General features: G+C 35.4%; 1 protein-coding gene across 1 annotated transcript in view; it reads right to left on the minus strand.

The window, feature by feature from the left end:
* The window catches only part of PSMD14 (proteasome 26S subunit, non-ATPase 14), a 109,253-nt gene that overhangs the window by 26,782 nt on the left and 61,730 nt on the right, over positions 1-20,741 (minus strand). The window contains exons 5-7 of the mRNA XM_016188448.2: positions 20,006-20,125; positions 16,070-16,140; positions 14,898-15,048 (exon numbers count right to left, since the gene is read on the minus strand). Of these exons, the coding sequence (XP_016043934.1) occupies positions 14,898-15,048; positions 16,070-16,140; positions 20,006-20,125 (342 nt within the window). The remainder of the gene's footprint in view (positions 1-14,897; positions 15,049-16,069; positions 16,141-20,005; positions 20,126-20,741) is intronic.

Below are 20,741 nucleotides of genomic sequence, written 5' to 3' on the forward strand. Positions count from 1 at the left end.
ATTTGCTGCCATCACTATAGCAACTGTCTTAAGGAAACTAACATGTTCAACAACCTGCAGACCAAAATTAGATTTAGTATGTAATAAAAATATTAAATATGGCAATATAGTCTACATTTTAAATTTCTGTACAACTTTATAATTGCTTTTTTAGGCTGTGAGAATTAGTGACTTTCTTTTAGAGCATCCTATCAAAATCAACTCATTCATGTCCAGTGCACTAATGAGCAATGGATGAAGAAGGTGTTAATTATGCCACAGTAAGACTCAAGAAAAAGCCCTCAAGTGGTGAACACTTGAGGGTTGAAGTTGAAGACATAACTCCATGTTTATGTATTTACAGCATGATGCAACAGAATGACAGCAAAATGGTCACTTCCATGGTTAAGAATGGAAATCTTCGATGTAATATACTAAACAAAGAACCTCTAAAGATTAATTAAGTACTAAGAGGGGCAGGGAAACAATACATTTTCTGGAACTATTTGAATTGTCTAAACAATGTACCTTAAAGTGCTTATATTACACCAGTTCAATTTACATAATATAAACTCAATTTAAACAGTAATTTAACCAAAAGACTTTTCATTGAAATTATCACCTAATGTGTAATAACAACTTAGACACCAGAGTATGAAGACTATTTTCAAAAATGATGCCAGACTTCTGCAATTCCTTTCCATGCAGAAGTCCTACACACCACACTGAATCTCTATTCACCAGCCTGACCATTTAATTTTTTCTGGTACAAGTGCCTTGAGACTTTTCAGAGGTCACTGCAACAGTAGACAGCTTATAACAAAACCATTAGCAGTTTGGCTAGCTTAGGGAAACCTCTTACTTTCTTTTGTTGTTTATTATCACTGCATGAATCTGCAGCATATGATAGTTTATAATTTCTCAGGCTTGTTAAATTCATGTTAAAGGTCTGTTTTCTTGTTGAATAAATTTTGTTCATATAATGCTGCCTATTTCATACACTCAGTCTTTAATAGCACCTTTGGTCTATGCGCAACTCACAGATCAAAACAGAGGACTAAAATAGGGGTTGATGATGCTATTTACATGTGTGATTCCTGCTGTCTTCTTGTTAGTAGCTTTAATATAATAGAAGACCTTGTCTGTTTTGTAATTAACACATCTTTACTGGAGAGATATTTGGAAGTGATTGCTGTGAATATACTGGTTAGTAAAATAAACACAATCACACACCACTTTCTGTTATCAGACAAATTTGTGAATTGTACACATTATACTCCAGATCAACAAACTGTGATATAACAGCCAAGTAGAAGACACATATTTATATAACCCTTTATTTTTCTGAAAATATGTATTCACTCTGACCTTGCAAATATAATTAGCTTGTGGGATGTGCAGATTTCAGTACCATGGTTGCTTTACTAATTGCAACTCTTGGAAATAGATACTAAATATTTGGAAGCTGCCAATACAAAATAAAAACTGCATCTATTTGTACATCTGTCTTAGCTTATAAAAGCAAGTTTTCAAACAATACTGTGTTGCATATTTACTTTAAGCAAACCCAAGGGTCAAACATTTATCGTTTCATTTTAATAAAGAATCTGATTTCAAAATCTCATTCAAAACTAATTATTTTCAAAATCAATTTAATCCATAAATTTTTGGCTTCTTCCATGAGTATAGTTCAGTTTATCCAATATGCTATTTATTTTTAAATTCATGTTTTCATATCAACTGTTAGGTTACTAAAAGACTAGATGAAATTTCTAAAGCACCAATATAAAGTTACCACTTTGCTTGATTTTAAAGGCTATTTTTAAATAAGACTCAAAAATTAATCTCATATAATGCTGAAAGAAAGATGTATGATCCCTTCTGGCAGTAGTTACTATAACTCTCCTTTTTAAAAGTAACTGCCTTCGACATTTCCAGTTACACTTACATACTTATACTGAAGTCACTAACTATAGAATTTATTTACTTATTTGTTCCCTGAAATAATGACAGCTTTTGGGGGGGGTACAAGTTTAAGGCATTAAAAACAATGCCAAACATCTAAATAAGGGGGAAGGAACTATAAGCCGATTAACATTAAGGCTACAAATTTAAAAACATATAAGCCCACAACCACATAAAGTCTTTAAACAAGTATAAAATGTTAGGTGTGGAAAAAGCAACACCCATATCAAATACCTTTTATCACCTAGAAATGACTTTTTATAAACTGCTTAGGTTGTTTCTAGATTCTTTAAAAATTAAGGGTTCATGTAACCTGGGATGTACTGCTGGGGTTTGTGGCCATTTCATTACTTCTGCTATCATGCACTGCCAGACTTTCTATAAGAGAAAAACATCTTATGTCTCTAGTAAGCCCACAGCATAAAAAATTCAGAGAAATCTTACTTTTTATGCCATTTCCAATGGAAAGCACTAAGAACTAAAACTGACTCGTGCCAAATACATATCACTGAACTTCCGTGATTTCCCAGTCTCTGGTTTGTAGCACCGAAATTATTTATAAAATGTCAATTTTAGCTCTGGAAAAGAAATTCCTGTGTGTATGTACATTTTCTTTCTTCATCCACAGAGAATTGCTTACCATAGCTAGAATTCTGTAGTACAACTTCAATATATTTGAAGAAAGGGGGACAGAGTTTAACATCTTAATGCACTTTTTTTGACAAGTAAAGACATGGATCAAAATTCAGAGAGTAAATCACAAATTTCTTAGCTATATGCCTAATGAAAACAAACTGATCTTTAAAACCAGTATGGCACAACCTACCCAACGCAACGATTGCCACCTCAACATGCTTCACCTCAGACTATGTCCAGAGACTTCAAGTGTGGAATGACAACCCTTCAGCTTCATTACTCGGGTGAGACCTTTCCTTTTATAGCACACTCTAATTTCATCTCAGGTAGTTCACTTTCTAACAAAGTCCCATAACCTAGATATACACCAGTTTCTGTGAGAGAGAGCTTATGTGCACACGTATCCATAAACTACTGCAAAATATATACCTGAAAGCAGAAGTACACTAGAGTTTGCAGTGAGTACCTCCCTAACACTTCCTATCCACTATTCCAAGCTTGGGATCCATGATTGCTCAACAAATTGTTTGGCTTCATATGTTAACTCTCTTTTCAATCACCAGGTTCCAGATGCCACCAGGATGCTGGCCAGGCTTCCCTGGATTGAAGACCCCACCAATGTGTCCTGGAGCTCAGCTTCCCCAGAGACGACACACCTTACTAGGGAAAGAGAGAGGCAGACTGGGAGTATGGACCGACCAGTCAACGCCCATGTTCAGTGGGGAAGCAATTACAGAAGCCAGACCTTCTACCTTCTGCAACCCTCAATGACCCTGGGTCCATGCTCCCAGAGGGCTAGAGAATGGGAAAGCTATCATGGGAGGGGGTGGGTTATGAATATTGGGTGGTGGAAATTGTATGGAGTTGTACCCCTCCTACCTTATGTTTTTGTTCATTAATCCTTTCTTAAATAAAAAATTTATATATATATATAAAAAAAAACAGTATGGCAAAAAATAATTAGTTGTTTTTATATTTATGAAAAGAATATACTTAAAGTTATAAAATAAAGTTTGTTAGAATTTTCTGCACTATATATATGCACTTAGGATGGTATAGGGGTTTCCATGCTTGAGCCAGTCTGAAGTTAGAATCCTGCCTAGGACAGAAATCTTTGTGGGCTGGAGAGATAGCTTGCATTTTGGTGCAGCCTGGGTTTGAGCCTCAGCACCACATAGGAGGTGCTATGGTTTATCTTCTATTTTTTCTATCTAAATGAAAAAATGGTCCAAGATGGTGAGATCACACATGCATAAGGTCCAGGCTATGCATTAAAAAAAAAAACTAGGTAAGCTAGCCAGGATAAGTTATTTAATCTCTCAATGTCTCCTCTGCTCCAAATGGTACTTCACAGATAGTGATACCAGTTCTGTACATGCCATTCCAGTCCTTAGTGTTATTAACTATGATGGTCATAGTGTTACTTATATCATCTTCCATCAGAATGCTATCAAGAGCACAGCTAACTCACAGCCTCCAAGTCACACTTTTGGTTCATCCCAGGTCATACTTCCATTTGGCTGTTCCTAGTCAAAGACTAAGCACAGCAGGGGTACTAGAACTTAGCCTTTCTTGCCAAATAAGGGAATACTCTATGAAAGGCAATTCCGTCTGGCTGAAACCTCCTCAAAAATATGCTGGCATCTCAGGCTCTTTTCTTCCAAACTAACTTCCCTTTCTCCTTCTAATTTACAGGGTCAGACCTGTATTTCTGTGTGAAGGCCCGCTTTATCTACCACAAGTGCCTTCTCTAATAATTGTTTTGCATGTCTAACCTTATTTTGGCAACTGCTTCTTGAAGCATCCAAACTGATAAAGTAAGCAGGGCAGTGTACAGTGTTAAAATTAGAATAAAGTTACCATAGGGGTTGGATAGTGGTACACCTGGATGAGAACACATGTTATCATGTTCAAGCCCCTGGGCCCCACTTGCAAGGAGGAAGTTTCAGAAGCAGTCCTGCAGGTCTCTCTGTCTCTCTCCATCTCTGTCTCTGCCTACCCTCTCAATTTCTCTGTATATCAAATAAAATTAATTTAAAAATCTTACTAAAGGAAACTAAAAAGAGCTATGAAAGAATAATTATAAATCTGGCATCCATAGAACTTAGCATATGAAAATATCAATAGGAAATTCAGGAGAGACATTTATTGATTTTTTAACTTTTATTTATAAAAAGGAAACACAAAAACCATAGGATACGAGGGGTACAACTCCACACAATTCCCACCACCAGAACTCCGTGTCCCATCCCCTCCCCTGATAGCTTTCCTATTCTTTATCCCTCTGGGAGTATGGACCCAGGGTCATTATGGGTGGGAGAGATATTTAAAGACATACATTTCCTTAAGGAAATTCCTGATTAAAATTAAAGGAATTTAATATTTCAAACAATAACTAAATATACCTTGAATCTTGATGTTCCCACAGGATAGGTATTACTGTCTAGATTTACATGTCATAAATGCGTATGACAAATTCATAAAGAAGTTAAAACAGAATTCCTAAGGTCTATTAGCATGGATCTGATAGCTTTTCTGTACTAATTCTAACTTACTGGTGAGAAATTCTGTCAGTCAAGATACATAAAATAAGCAAGGGATTTTGATGTTTTTTCTAGTAGACAAACTAAACACAATTGACACACTTACATTTCTGGTGCTTTAACATCATCTTCAAAGAAAAATGAAAATATATTATTTAAACTGCTATTTCTAAAAAGGCAATTTTACTTTTGTAGAAAATATAAGCACAGGTCAATTTCTTCGTTGCATATCACTTTTGTGTATTATGGGCTTACTAATTAAATGCTGCATAGAAATGATCTCAATCAAAATCTTTCAACAACCAAGGGGTATTCTCAGTTATACCATGAAGAAACTGAGGCTCAGGAATTAGAGATGGCACAACCAGTAAATCATAGTACCACTATGATTTCTACATACAAAGCATGCCAAAGGAAGCACTGTTCATCATGTATTTGACGTAATATTTATCCCAATATAAAAGAAAAGGACTATGATTAGATTCAGTTATTTGGAAGCAGGGTATGTGTCCTATTCATCACAAACTGTTTATTATAGAATATGTAGTGAAATTAAAAGCTCCAAGAAGCATATATTGTTTATAAGATCTATTCTACTTATTTTACCAAGAAACCAACCAGTTGAATCATTAATTTTACAAAATATATTCTTGTTTTCTTATTACTACTGTTTCAGATTCATGAAACACTCTTCCATGGCTTTGATGAACTGAAAATCTTGAACAATAACTTGTGTTTAATCTGGAATTAAAAACAAAAACAAACCTGAGAACAATAAAGCTATTTGGAATGTAAAAGTATGGTGGTGGTGGTGGGGGCATTGGGGGTGAACAGGCTTACCTGTTAGTGTACCTGCCCTGACATGGAACGTAAGCCCAACTTCTAGCCTCTGGCATATCACATGGGAGTACTAACACAGTGGGAGAAGCTGGTGCTGTGGAGTTACTATATTAACTTTAAGTTAACAATGAGCGTGAACTGCAGAATGCAAACAAAAAACAACCAACAAAAAACCCAGGTCAGAATGGTGAAATGTAACATGCACATGGCAGAGGGGTGAAAGTGGGGAAGTGAGGGAGGAGAAAGGAAAGAGAAAAAAAAAGTAGTGGATATCTATTCATCAGCTTACTAGTTGTCTAAAATAATAACTGAGGAATAAAAAATGATTTAGAATTGCCATGTAGTTGTCTACCCTCCTTAGGAATTTACAATGATAACAATAGATTAAGCCTTTTAACAGTAATTCCCAAGTTCCAAAATTCTTCACAATTAACAAGAACTAATGTAAAATTATTTGAATGTCATCTTAAATGATTAATAGAAAAAACTCTCAAAAAACAAATTATACAAAGTAGTTTCAAACATCAGTTTCCATTGCGAATATGAAACTGGCAATAAGGATCTCGAATGTCTTATTCTTCTCTGTCTCCACTGTATAGCTAGCAAACAAGTGTCTGCTACAAGAATGACTGGGCATGATAAAACTGGACAGAAGGAAGCATTTAAAGTAGTATTCTTACAGATGGCATATTGTAAAGATCTAACTATTTTCTTTATTATATTTATTTATTTTCCCTTTTGTTGCCATTGTTGTTTTTTATTAGTAGCTAATATTGTAGTTATTGTAATTGTTAATATTAGTAGTTATTATTGTAGTTATTATTGTTGTTGTTATTGATGTCATCATTGTTGGATAGGACAGAGAGAAATGTAGAGAGGAGGGGGAGACAGAGAGGGGGAGAGAAAGATAGACACCTGCAGACCTGCTTCACCGCCTGTGAAGCGACTCCCCTGCAGGTGGGGAGCTGGGGACTTGAACTGGGATCCTTATGACAATCCTTGCACTTTGCGCCACGTGCGCTTAATCCGCTGTGCTACCGCCTGACTCCCTGATTTAACTAATTTTCACTAAAGTAAATCTGGATTCAAAATAATTTAATGGAGATTTATATCACTCAGAATGAACAGCATACACCAATAAGAAATACAGAGTTTCTTCAAGTTTGGGAGCTACTCTCTGCCCTAACCCAGCTTTCTAGTCCTAGTCTCAACTATGGTTACATCTTTCCAGACAATATTCATGTTAACGTATAAAGCTCAAGCAAAAATCCCTAAAATTATGAACCCTAAGAAACATAACTAAAATAGACTTCCTAGCTTCATACCACCTTAAAATCCCTATTCTCACCTGCTCTATTCCTACTTTCTGGTTCCTATTTATTAAAATTTTTGTCCTGCCTCAGACCTTACTGCCTTTCAGACACTAAGTTGCTGATGCTACTATGACACCACAGAAAGATAACCTCAGCAATGTGTCCTGGAACCTCACCTTTACAGAAAAATAGAAACAGGCTGGGGTTAAGGACTGACCTCCCAACAACCTTGTCCAGTTGAGAAGTAATTACAGAAGCCAGAACTCCCACCTTCTGCACCCCCAAAAACAACTTTGGTTCATACTCCCAGAGGGAGAGAAATGTTAGGGGAAGGTAACTACAGGGCTCCAAAACCCAATTCCTGTTGTATGCTTTATATTGGGTTCTAGTTCTCCCCCGCCAAGAGAATTGGATCAGTCCTGCTAATTTCGCGGCCCGCTTGGCCCCGCCCCAAGGAACCCCGAGAGAGGGTTCCTGAGTTCCAGAGAGAGAGTTAGAGTTACACAGTTGGAGAGTTGAAGAGCTGCAGAGTGCCAGAGTTTCAGAGTTCGAGAGTAAGGGAGGGTTCTTGAGTTCGAGAGTTAGAGTGCTTGCGCCGCCGCAAAGAGACAGCAGAGATCTGTTTGGTGATTAGTTTGGTTTAGTTTATGAATCGTTGTTCCTGAATAAAGAAATACAGCTTCCCTGCCCAGCTGTTGTCTCGCGTCTCTGTTACCCGCCCGTGAAGCTAGCCCGGCCAGCAAGAGCTTCCAAATTTTAACAACAAATTCCATTAGGACCCAGAGAGAAAAAAGGAATACAGGAAAGATATTTGGTTCAAGTCCAATCAATTACAGAATTTATGATGCCTCCTTTAGGCACTTTAGTCTAGACCTTTAATAGATACCTCTTTCCAACATCACTGGTCATCTCCATCAGGAACAACAGTGGATGAATGGACCCTCTTATGGGCCTCTAAAGGACTCGTCCTCAATGTGGAACCCAAAGGTAGGCTGGGTCAACAATTTCAAACAAAAAAACCCCAAAAATTCATCAAAGTTAATGTCTCTCTTTTTTTGCCATCAGGGTTATCATTAGGGCTCAGTGCCTACACTATGAGTCATTTGCTCCCTGTGGCCATTTTTACCCCCCCCTTCTATTTTTTACTTGACAGGACAGAAAGAAATTGAGAGAGGCGGGGAGATAAAGAGGGAGATAAATAGACACCTGCAGACTTGCTTCACCACTCTGAAGAATAGCCCCTGTAGATAGGGAGTAGGAGATTGAAACTGAGTCCTTGTATATGTGCGCTTAATCAGGTAAGCCACCACCTGGCCCATCAAGGTTAATCTCTATGAACAAGTTGGTTCAAAGATTTTGTCAACCTCACTTAATGATCTCTTTGTCTACTAATATATAAAATAATTACTTATTAGGGGCCAGGTGGTGGTGCACCTGATTAAGCGCATACATCATAGTGTGCAAGGACCCAGGTTCAAGCCCCTGGTCCCCAAATGCAGGGGTGGTGAAGCAGTGCTGTAGGTGTCTGTCTCTCCCTCTCTATCCCCCCTTCCCTCTCAATTTCTCTGTCTCTATCCGATCATAAATAAAATATTTAAAAAATAAATACTTATTAGAGGCCAGGCAGTACTGAACCTACTAGGTTCACATGTTATAATGCACAAGGTCCTGGGTTCAAGTCCCCAGTTCTCACCTGTAGATGGGAAGCTTCACAAGTGGTGAAGCAGTCCTGCAGGATTCTCACTCACTCTCTCCTTATCTCCCCCTTTCCTTTTAATTTATTTCTGCCTGTATCCAATGAGTAAAAAAAAAAAAAAAAAATGTACCTAACTTCACAAAATTAAGTTTAAAAAAGATATACATCCAAAACTAGAATTGGTAATGGCTAATTACTAACCCTTTCACTGCCTGCTTTTATTTTATAAACTAATAAGATTTATGGCCAAAATGTCATTTTATCACAAATTATCTTTTTTATTATTTTTTATCACAAAATAATAGGTTCTTGAAAAAGTTCTGATATATTTTTGCATAAGAACATAGATAAGTACATCATGACTTTACCAACAAACCAATATTTAAAAAACTAAAAATAGAACTAACTAATATGATCCATCAATTCCACTCCTAGGTATCTATCTAAAAAGCACACCTGTGTTCATTACAGTACTATTCACAAATATTCCCAGATTTGGAGACAATCCAAGTGCCCAGCAACAGAGATGAGTGGGCAAAAAAGTATACACGATGGAAAACTACTTAGCTGTAAGAAAAGATAAAAAGCCTACCTTTTGCCTTCAACATAGATGGAACTAATGGGAAGAATGCTAATCAAAATAATTCAGAAAATAAAGGACAAATACAAGATGACCTCACTCATGATTTAAAAAAAAAAAAAAGCAAGGGAAAAGACAAAGTCAAATGAAAACAAACCCTCAGACTATGACACAGAACTCAGAGGGTGAAATATATGAGCTGAAAGGGTAAGGGGAGGTTCAAAGAACTTTGGTGGAGGAATACTGACACTACATTCATGGACAGTGTGGTAGCACATCATGATGACCTGTGAAATTATGTCATAGAACAGTTTTGCAAAGCTGTCTTACCTCAATTAAAAATATGTAAAATAAATCAATATATTGAATTTCAATAAATCAAATTTTATTGAATGGGGAAACAGAACCCTGGTGGTGGGAATGGTGTAGAATTATACCCCTGCTATCCTGTAATTTGTAAAGTCAGTAATAAAATTAAAATAAATTTTTCTCCTATAAAATAGACACTTATTTTGTGATAGAAATAACAGAGATGAATAAAAGGATAGAATTTTAATTTATGTGTACTTTCTTTTTTCTCTTTTTTTAATTTAACCAGAGTACTACTCAGCTCTGGCTTATGGTGGCGTGGGGGATTGAACCTGGGACTTGAGCCTCAGGCATAAAAGTCTCTTTGCATAAAAATTATGGTATCTACCCCCTGCCCTTATGTGTACTTTCTACATGGAAATATGCTCTAGTGGTCCGGGAGGTGGCGCAGTGGATAAAGCATTGGATTCTCAACCATGAGGTCCTGAGTTCGATCACCGGCAGCACATGTACCAGGAGTGATGTCTGGTTCTTTCTCTCCTCCTATCTTTCTCATGAATAAATGAAAAAAATCTAAAAAAAATAAATAAATAATAATAATAAATAAACAATAGTGGAAATATGCTCTAATCATTACATAAATCACCTCATAATAGTCAAAATTATGAAATATTACTAAATTATAGAATAGAAAATGAAGTTCAATAGTATAAGGTAACTTGCTCAAGATAAAAACCATACTATAAAGAAGAGGTGAAAATGGGGTTCTAATACAGGCCTTACTCTAAAGCCTATGATCTTTTTTACTCTGCTTTCACGATATATACTTTTTTTTTTTAAAGAGAGACTCTTATTTTTTTTAAAGATTTTATTTACTTATGAGAAAGATAGGAGGAGAGAGAAAGAACCAGACATCACTCTGGCACATGTGCTGCCGGGGATCAAACTCAGGACCTCATGCTTGAGAGTCCAAAGCTTTATCACTGCACCACCTCCTGGAACACGATAAATACTTTTAAAAACAGATATATTTAGCTATTAACATTAAAAAGACGGGGGGGGGGGACGACAGTGGAGCATCACTTTGACACATGTAATGACAGGGACTGAATTTAGGACTTCATGCTCTTAAATCCAATATTCTAGCCAATCACTGTACCACCTCCTAGACAACTATGATACATAGTTCCAAAACATTAAGACCATTATTATTTTTTTTGGGGGGGGGGGTAGACAGACGACAGGCAGTAGTGCACCTGGTTAAGCATTCACATTACAGTGCGAGGACCCAGGTTCAAGCCACAGGTCCCCCCACTTGCAGGGGGAAAATTCACGAGTGGTGAAGTAGGGCTGCAGATGTCTCTGTCTCTTTCCCTCTTTATCTCCTCCCATCCTCTCAATTTCTGTCTTTATCCAATAACAAAGGGGGGAAAACCCCATTATTTGTAGTTTAAAGTGTACATCTTAAATCTTTCTAATACAAAAATTTTCAGGTAAGTAAAATAGTTTCCTAGCTACTTCCTTAGCTGAAATATAATCTTAGATTATCTGAAGATAAGTTAAACTCTTAGAACATTCATTTCATATATATATATATATATATATATGAAAAAATATAGTTACTCTCCAGAGCCCCATCATTTTATGTAAAGAATTGATTACAAAAAACAGTAGCAGTAAACTATTTTACATTCTAGTGTATTTGTGAAAGAAGAATGAAGTGCTGCTTGGCATGTCTCTGCTTCTATATTTTCCCTACAAAGTACAAGTTCTTCTTTTCTGAATGATGTCCAGCCCAAGCATCAAACTTCACCTATTTTGTGTAGCATACACGATTTATCCTTTTTCTAATTCTAATTTACTATGCATGTACTATGTTTGTTATAGGGGTAGGACATGGTGGCAGATAATAGGTTCTGAATAAGTATTTACTGGCTCTTGCAAACAATACCTATTTGTCAAAACAAAGCTATATCAGTATAATTTGTACTATTATCAGTGTTATGAATTATATATGCATATACAATGTAGAATTACTACCATAAAAATTAACCCAAAAAAATTTTTTTGCTCAATATTAACACTAAATATATGACCTACCTTCAAAAACACCATTCTTTTATTTCCTCTCCCAGAATCATTTACATGCTGAATTAGAGGGACACCTATCGATATAAGTTAAGAAAAGATTCACTGATCTTTTCTTGATCATGATACTCATTTTCTACTTAGGTGTTATTGTCACTTCATCATCACAATTATTTAGTATTTAAAAACCACTATGAAAAGTTAGCCATTGAAATTCTATAGACACAGATTTGTACCTTTGTTCTGCTGCTTACTGGTACTTTGAGTTTCCCCCCATAGTTTTTAACCTTTCCTTGATAAACTGAAATAAGAATAATGCTCAGCTACAGAATTACTGAAAGGAATAAAACAAGTCAATATGATTATCACAACAAAATTTGGCATTCAGCAGTAATTCCATAATGATATAGTCAGGTCTCTGTGATAAGAAATCAAACTTGCTATGAATGATTTGAAAATACAAAGAATCCATGCTTATTTAATCACTCAAAACAAGAAAATTCTATAAAAATATTTTTAAAAAGAGAAATCATTTACATGTAGGTTGATATTTTAATATAATAATCTAATCACTTCTTTATGAAAAGTTTTCAGACACTTCCTCTATTACTATTCACTTTTTCTAAGTTTGTATCTTTATATTGATGTTTATTTGACAAAACTGAACACGTTTAGAAACAAGGACTACAGGGAGACTTTGAAACAGTAAAAGACCACATTAAACAATGTCTGGTTAACATAACATATATAATTAAAAGGCAAACAACTAAATGTATCTTCAAATATTTACTAGACATTTACCAAGCTTTAAGATTTTTTATCTTAATACACTGGTTGTGGATTTACTGGAATTTTAAATGGTTCCGTTTTGTGATAACTTAACACTGAGAAAGCCATGAATTACAAACAAGCCCAGATACCTTATAGACGGAGTTGCATTACTGACAAAGAATTGGATCCCTAGTTAAGGTGATGTAAATATATGAATCTGTACATTAGATACAAGGACACAGATCATCAATGAAGCTCACCAAAGACATGAAGAATTATCTTTCATGATACATACCTAGATAGTGGTACGGGTGATTTTATAAAGTAGTTTTAGATACAATTTTGTAATTTCCATATTACAAGTCATGTGACAAGCATTATTTCAATGAGACATTCTTTGAATAATAATTATAATTATTTAGAAGTGAATGAAGTGAACAATGTAAACCACAGTGGTATATAATATTTAATCTAAGTCTTGAAACTAAAACTGTCATTTAAAATACTATAAACAAGATAACCAAACAATAATATACAAGTGTATATCTTTTTACACTTCATTTCGAGAATGCTATCTTTCATTGTATGTCAATTTATATGTTTTCCTTTTTAGGAAAGTACCATAGGTCAATTACTATAAAAAGCAACCACTAATACTACAAAACAGAACTCCAATTTCATTTAAAATTAAGCTTTGATTATTACTTATAAATACTATGGGGGGGCACTTAACCAGTAATTTTGCTGCATTTTTGCAATGATCATTATTAATGAGTTACTTAAAATTATAAAATAGCACTTTTATTATCTTAAGTATTAAACTTAAGTATTATAGTTTAATTTCATAAAACAAGTCAAAGATTTTTTAACTTCTTTTATCTATGCCAGTTAAAAATTCATTGCAAAAAAGTTAAAAAAATGAAATATAGCAAGCATAAGAAGTTACCCATTGTGAACTATACAGTATGCCACTTTGTATTATTGTTTCTTTGAATAGTTTCTGACTTTGAAAAGCTAAATCGAATCTAATAATATCATGATTTAGAGGACCTCAATTTTTATTCATCATCATAATATCATGTCAGAAAGTATTCAAATTCACAACAGATAAAAACTCCATGTTTTAACAGTCATATTTAGTTTGTTGGAGCTGGTGAGCAGATGTAAATGTAATCTGCAATACTATCAAACTCAAGGTCTCTTTGATAGCAAGTTAATATTTATTTTTAAGAACTCCAAAAATTATTTGTAAAAGCTGAATAAGAAGGATTCCATAAACGTATTGTGATTTTATTTTAACAATTATTCTACACTACAATGGAAGTACATGCTCAAACAAGACACCTCAGCAGCATTTTAAAGCAGTAACCACCTAGCCAATTTCTGTATGTTCTGTAGTTTTTCTAATCCACTCTCCCTGTGGTTGAGCAAAATCGAATTGCCTCTCACATTTGCAGACAGCTCTGTGAAGGTGATAATAGAGCTGCTCCCTGCTGTCATGAGGCAGGAAATAGGAAAATGGCATATGGGGCTAGAAAGAAAGAAATAGAAAAAAAGACAGAAAGAACGAATGCAGAAAAAAAAAAAAGAACTAAACAAGAACAAAAGAGATTTCAACAAAGAACAACTATAATCCAGTATGCTTTGCAAGTTAATCTCTTCAGAACCATTTAGCATATTTAATCATTCATCTGTGTCCTGGCTCCAAAAAGACAAATGGCTGATACCAAATCTTTGGGGCAAGTTTTCATTGTTTAAATTATCTGGAATGTACAGCTCCAGAATAAGTCCTATATAATGTCTACAAAACAGAGTTCTATAGCTAGTTTTTTTGAAAACTATCTTAATCATTTTAAAGCAAAGCAAATCAACGTTCATCAAAGTATTAACCAACTGTATGTAGCAGGCATTTATTAGTTTAACATTTCTAAATCTATAGGATAAAAGTAAATTAAACATTTCTGATTGAATAAGAGCTGGTTAAAATAAAAACAAATCTCTAAATAGTTAACTGCTAATAATACCAAGACATTTATATACTCATAATTTTTTAAGTAAACAGACAAGGTGTGTCTGTGTGTGTGTTTAAGAATCCTCCTTTAAACAAAATAAATCCATAATTTATCAGACAAACAGAATGTGGCAGTAGATGCTAGTAGAGATAGAATCTACTCTACCTTTCCTTTTACACTCTGAATGGGATCCACAACCACTGCCACAGCTCTCTCCGACAAGGCTTCAAAGCTTTGCTGAGTGTTGATATCCACACCAGAAAGCCAACAACCAAAGCCAGGGTGACTATGATACCAACCAACAACCATCTCAGGCCTGAAACAAAGAGGGCATTCAGCTGTTTAGAACAGAACAAATAATACATTTATGATATGAAAAGGAACAACATACTAACAGGGTATACATTAAGAAAAGATGAAAGCACACAGGTGTGAAAAAGCACCATTAGAAACACTGAAATCATATACCATATTATCCAGAAAACATGGAAATGTGTAAGTGTGACAAAGGAGTGCTATCATTAAGAGATGCACATTAGCAGTGGTAGATAAGGCTTTCAGTTTTTCACCTTGTTACCACACTTTCTCAGAGCCAGTTTTTACCCTTTCAGCATTCAAGTAAATATCTACTCTTTAACTCCTTAGCTCTGGGAGCTGGATTTTCCAGGCAGACTACATTTTTAACAATGGACACCAGGATCCACTGTTGTGAAAGGATTAAATATCAATTAAACCAGCAGTACAACTAGGAACTCAGTCAAAAACCAATTTGCACTGTTCTGCTCAGCTGCTGAGCCTTTTGCTAACATTAATTTTGAAGTTTTTTCCACAGTAAAAGAATTTGAGCAAGAGAATGACAACTAGAGAGATTTAATCTGGAGGGGGAAAACTTAAGAATTATTTAGGTTCAACTTTTTCCTATTAAAACTCATGCTTACTAATATGATTAAACATGCAGGATCTTATTCAGCCCCCAATACTCAATCACTGGAAACATACTAATTTATAGGTAACTGAGTTACTCTATATGCTAAAGAAAACCATAGCCCAAGTATACTATACGGCACTAAGAACTTTAGTAGGAGGCAATTTTCTAGTTGACAAATGTTTAGGAAGAGACAACTAGATAGGCATAGATATTGGGCTGTCAGAAAAGTAATGACATTTTCCAATGCAAAAAAAAGTGTCATGACTTTTCTAACAATCATTTTACAGTAAGTATGTAAAATACTTACTGTAATACCCTTTCCCCCCCTAGAAATGATAACCATATTTTTGGTAATATATCTCTGAAAAGATTTCCTATTATTCCTTTATATAATCTTTATAATACTTACCTTCCTGTCTGCTTCAGCATATCCAACATTTTGGCTTGAAACACAGGATCAACTGCCTCTACACTGACACCCTAGTTTAGGAAGAAAGAAACATTGTCAACTTCTGTAACTAAAGAAAAGCCACCCCATATGGACTGACCTGCCAACACCCATGTCCAGTAGAGAAGAAATTACAGAAGCCATAACTTCCACATTCTGTACCCCAAAAAGAATCTTGGTCCATACTCCCAGAGGGGGAAAAGTGTTATTGAAGATGACTAGAGAGAGGGCTCTGCAACCCAATTCCATCAGAACCCAGAGAGAAAAGAGAAAAAAATAAAAGACATTCAGAAGTAGTAATAGGGTAGAGAAGGTAAAACCATAGGGAAAAAAATGGACAAAAATATAGGTAGATAGATAGTTATGAAATAGTAATCATTCCATATCTGTGAACGTGGGAGAACCACTGCAGTTTCTAATGGAGGGGATGGGAACACAGAACTCTGGTGCTGGAAAAGGTTGAAATGAACGCCTACTTGTATTATTTTAAGGTGCTAAATAATATTACAGGTTTTTGATACTGATACCTGAACCCCATTCATGTCACCCAGTTGTAAACATGAGGTGGGGGGGTGGGCGGAGAACCAGGGTCTGGGTGTTGGTGCAACTGGGTTGAACACATTTTTAAGGACCCTGATTCAAGCACCACACCCTACCTGTGGGGGGAGAGGGGAAGCTCTTCATGAGCAGTAAAGCATGTCTGCAGTTGTTTCTCTCTTTAACACCATCTCCCATCTTAATTTATCTGTCCTATCAAATTAAAAAAAGTGGGGGGTTGGGATGGGGGTAGGAATGACTACCACAACAGTGGATTCATTGTGTAGACATCAAACCCTAGTGATAGATAACCCTGGCGGGGGCACGGGCAAAGAAAGGGGGGAGCAAAAACAAAAAGATGATGAGAAAAAAAACCTTCTAAACATAAAAATTATATAATTGCCAAGTTACCAAACTGCTGTTAGGGAGGTTAAAATATATATATATATATATGGCTATGTATATATACTGCTCTCTCCTTATCCATCCATCCATCCATTCCAGGAGTAACAGGTAATTGAACCAATTAGTTTGTGGTTAGAGCTATCTTAAGCAAGCAAACTCCCTAACGACATATTCTAATAGCGGATCAGTCTGGTACATCAGGAGGTTGGAGATATATACATACTTTTGAAAGAATACACATTAAATATGAAAATATTCACAAAAACCTCTCCAATAGAGACATTCAGTAAGTAGTTAAGACTTTTAAATAGAGGATCATTTTGCTAGCTCATCAAAAGGAGTATTTTAGAACATAGAAGAATTTAAATGTTCATATTATATCCCTAGTGATAGGCTACTGCCAGTTTAGGCTTTCTTCTAATATCAATCATTTAAATCGAATCTATTTAAACTAACCAGCCAGCAAACCAGTTAACAAAAATAGTTCCTCCCCACCAAAACAAACAGCATTTTGAATTATAATTAAGAGCTGTCTAGGGGTGGGTGGGGGGATAGATAGCCTAAGAGACTCTTACACCTGAGGCTCCAAAGTACCAGGTTCATTCCCTTACACCACCAGAAACCAAAGTTGAACAGTGCTCTGGTAAAAGAAAAAAAGAAAGAAAGAAAGAAAGAAAGAAAGAAAGAAAGAAAGAAAGAAAGAAAGAAAGAAAGAAAAGAAGAAGCTAAGAACATTGAATATTTTCCCTTCATCCTTTACGGGTAAAAAAGGGAGCAAGAATATAAGGCAGAGGCATATGTCTTTACAGAAAATATTTGCCATCTCTTGGGCGAAGAAAAAAAAATTTTTTTTTTCTAATTCTACTATTTAAGTGGTAGGTGGATCAAAATCTTCTATTATGTTTTTTTTTTTGCTTCTAGAGTGACCACTGGTGCTTGGTGCCAGCACTATAAATCCACTGCTCCTGGAGGTTATTTTTCCCATTTTGTTGCCCTTGTTGTGATTGTTATTGTTGCTATAGCTGTTGTTGTTGCTGTTGTTGGATAGGACAGAGAGAAATTAAGAGAGGAAAGGAAGACAGAAGGGGAGAGAAAGACACCTGCAGATTTGCTTCACCACTTGCGAAGCGACACCCCCTGCAGGTGGGAAGCTAAGGGCTCCATCCAGGATCCTTAAGCCGAACCTTGTGCTTTATGCCATGTGCGCTTAACCCGCTGTGCTACTGCCCAGACCTCTATTGTGTATTTTCAAACAAACATCTAAAAGGAAATAATGAAATTAAAGCTTAAGGGGCTGGGTGATAGCACACTCAGCTCAGTGCACATTATAGTACACAAGGATCGGAGTTCGGGAGTCAGGCTGTAGCGCAGCGGGTTAAGCGCAGGTGGCGCAAAGCACAAGGACCGGCATAGGATCCCAGTTCGAACCCCGGCTCCCCACCTGCAGGGGAGTCGCTTCACAGGCGGTGAAGCAGGTCTGCAGGTGTCTATCTTTCTCTCCTCCTCTCTGTCTTCCCCTCCTCTCTCCATTTCTCTCTGTCCTATCCAACAACAACAACAATAATAACTACAACAATAAAACAACAAGGGCAACAAAAGGGAATAAATAAATAAAATAAATATAAAAAAAAATTTTAAAAAAAAAAGGATCTGAGTTCAAGCCCTGGGTCCCCATACACAGAGGGAAATCTTCACAAATGGTCCAGCAGTGATGCAGTTGTCTGTCTGTCTCTCTCTTTCTCCTCTATCTCCCCCATCCACCTCATTCTGTCTCTAATAAGTGAATAAATAAAATATTTATTAAAAAAGAGAATTTAAAGCTTAGGAAATACTTACTATAATGGGTGTACACATAACAATCATATATAACAAACAAACCACAATTTTATTCTAAATTCTGACCACGAAAAGAAAGAATTTGTAAGTAAAAAAATTTGTAACAAGTATTATATTTAAAATGCACATACACACATTATTTTAAAGTTTGGTGTGTTTTTTTTCTTGTATCTATCTTAGTAAAGTACATTTACAGTAAGCAACCTCAAAGCAACAATTTCATGACAATATTTAATGCAGATACTTTATAAGCCTTCATAGATATTGTCTATCAGACAAAAGATATGTAAACATATTTCTAAACAAACATGAAAATATATGTATTATTTGGGGGAAGATAACAGAATAGTCACTGTTTGGAGTCACTTTATATAAATCTTATTTATAAACAATTATCTATACAATTCCAGTACATTAAACAAATGAAGTCAAAAAGACTTCAAGAAAGAATAGTGCAGTACAAACAGGGTAGACGGCTTTCAAAATATATGTGCAGTGTGCTTTTTCTAAAAACAAATCACTATGCCTGGGCATTGAGAAGTAAAATTTATCACAATTTTTTATTTGCTTAACAGGAACAGATAAAAGTCTCTCTATGTCCTATCCAACAACGACAACAACAATAATAACTACAACAATAAAACAACAAGGGCAACAAAAGGGAATAAATAAATAAAATAAATATAAAAAAAATTTTTTTTAAAAGTCTCTCTATATATCACCATATTGCTTATTTAAAAAGGACCATATTTCAAAAACAATGGGAATAAAATATAATATACACAGATTTAAAAAATCTAATTCCATAGATTCTGAAATTCTTTGAACCAAGCATTAAAACTAATTATATACCCTATTACTTGAGTAACTCAAAAATTCAGTATGCTATGCCAGCTAAAGCTAAGGGAATTAATGTTAGTTCAGCTTATGGGTGTATATGGAATTCATGGTAGCCTTAAAAGATGAATGATTTAATTCAACATAGCCTAGAAATTTCTATAATCTTTCTTACGATGGCTTTTTCTAGCAAGAAAATAAATGTAATAGAATGAAAGTTAAATATTGCCCATGGAAGTGAAAAGGAATATATTAACATGTAGCCATCATAAAAATACTCACTGTTCCTGACTGGGGCATAGCAAAAACATCAATCACCCTAACGGTGTAATCATCAACAAATTCTCCAAGCATCAGGCCCATAACTTCCATTGGAACTCCAGCACGACCATGTTTTAACATCTGTAAGCAAGAAAATATATGAAAACATAGCTTTTACATCTTTCTTTTTTGTTTTGTTTTGACTCAGATTTTTTTTCTGGGGGGAGGCAAGCAGTGGTACATTCACATTACCATCTGTAAGGACACAAGTTCAAGCCCCTGCTCCCCACCTACAAGGTGGACACTTCACTTCATGAGCAGTGAAGCAGGTAGGTCTGCAGGTGTCTATCCCTATTTCTCTCTGCCCTATCAAAGACAGAAAGGGGAGGGGGGAAAAGGGGGGCTGGAGGAAATGGTGACTGTGGGCAGTTGACTGAGCAAGCTCCTGGTAGCAATAAAAATAAATAAATAAATAAAAAAATTTTTAAAGAAAGATTTGTTTTTATTTACTTTATGAGGAAGAACAGAATATTGCTCTGCAATTTTGGTGCTAAGGATAAAACTCAAGATTCTATTAATATAAGTTTTGTGCTCTACCATCTGAATCAGTCATCCCTTGCTATTCTTTTTTGTTTATTCTATAACTTAATTTTGACTCAATGGAAACAAATGTGTGTGAGAGAGTCAAGTTAAATATTCCAGAGAAAAAGCAATAGAACCCTCTCAAGGAAGTAACTCCATTTAGTACTCTGGGAAA

Source organism: Erinaceus europaeus, chromosome 18 (genome assembly GCF_950295315.1).
Source record: "Erinaceus europaeus chromosome 18, mEriEur2.1, whole genome shotgun sequence".
NCBI classification, from domain to species: domain Eukaryota; kingdom Metazoa; phylum Chordata; class Mammalia; order Eulipotyphla; family Erinaceidae; genus Erinaceus; species Erinaceus europaeus.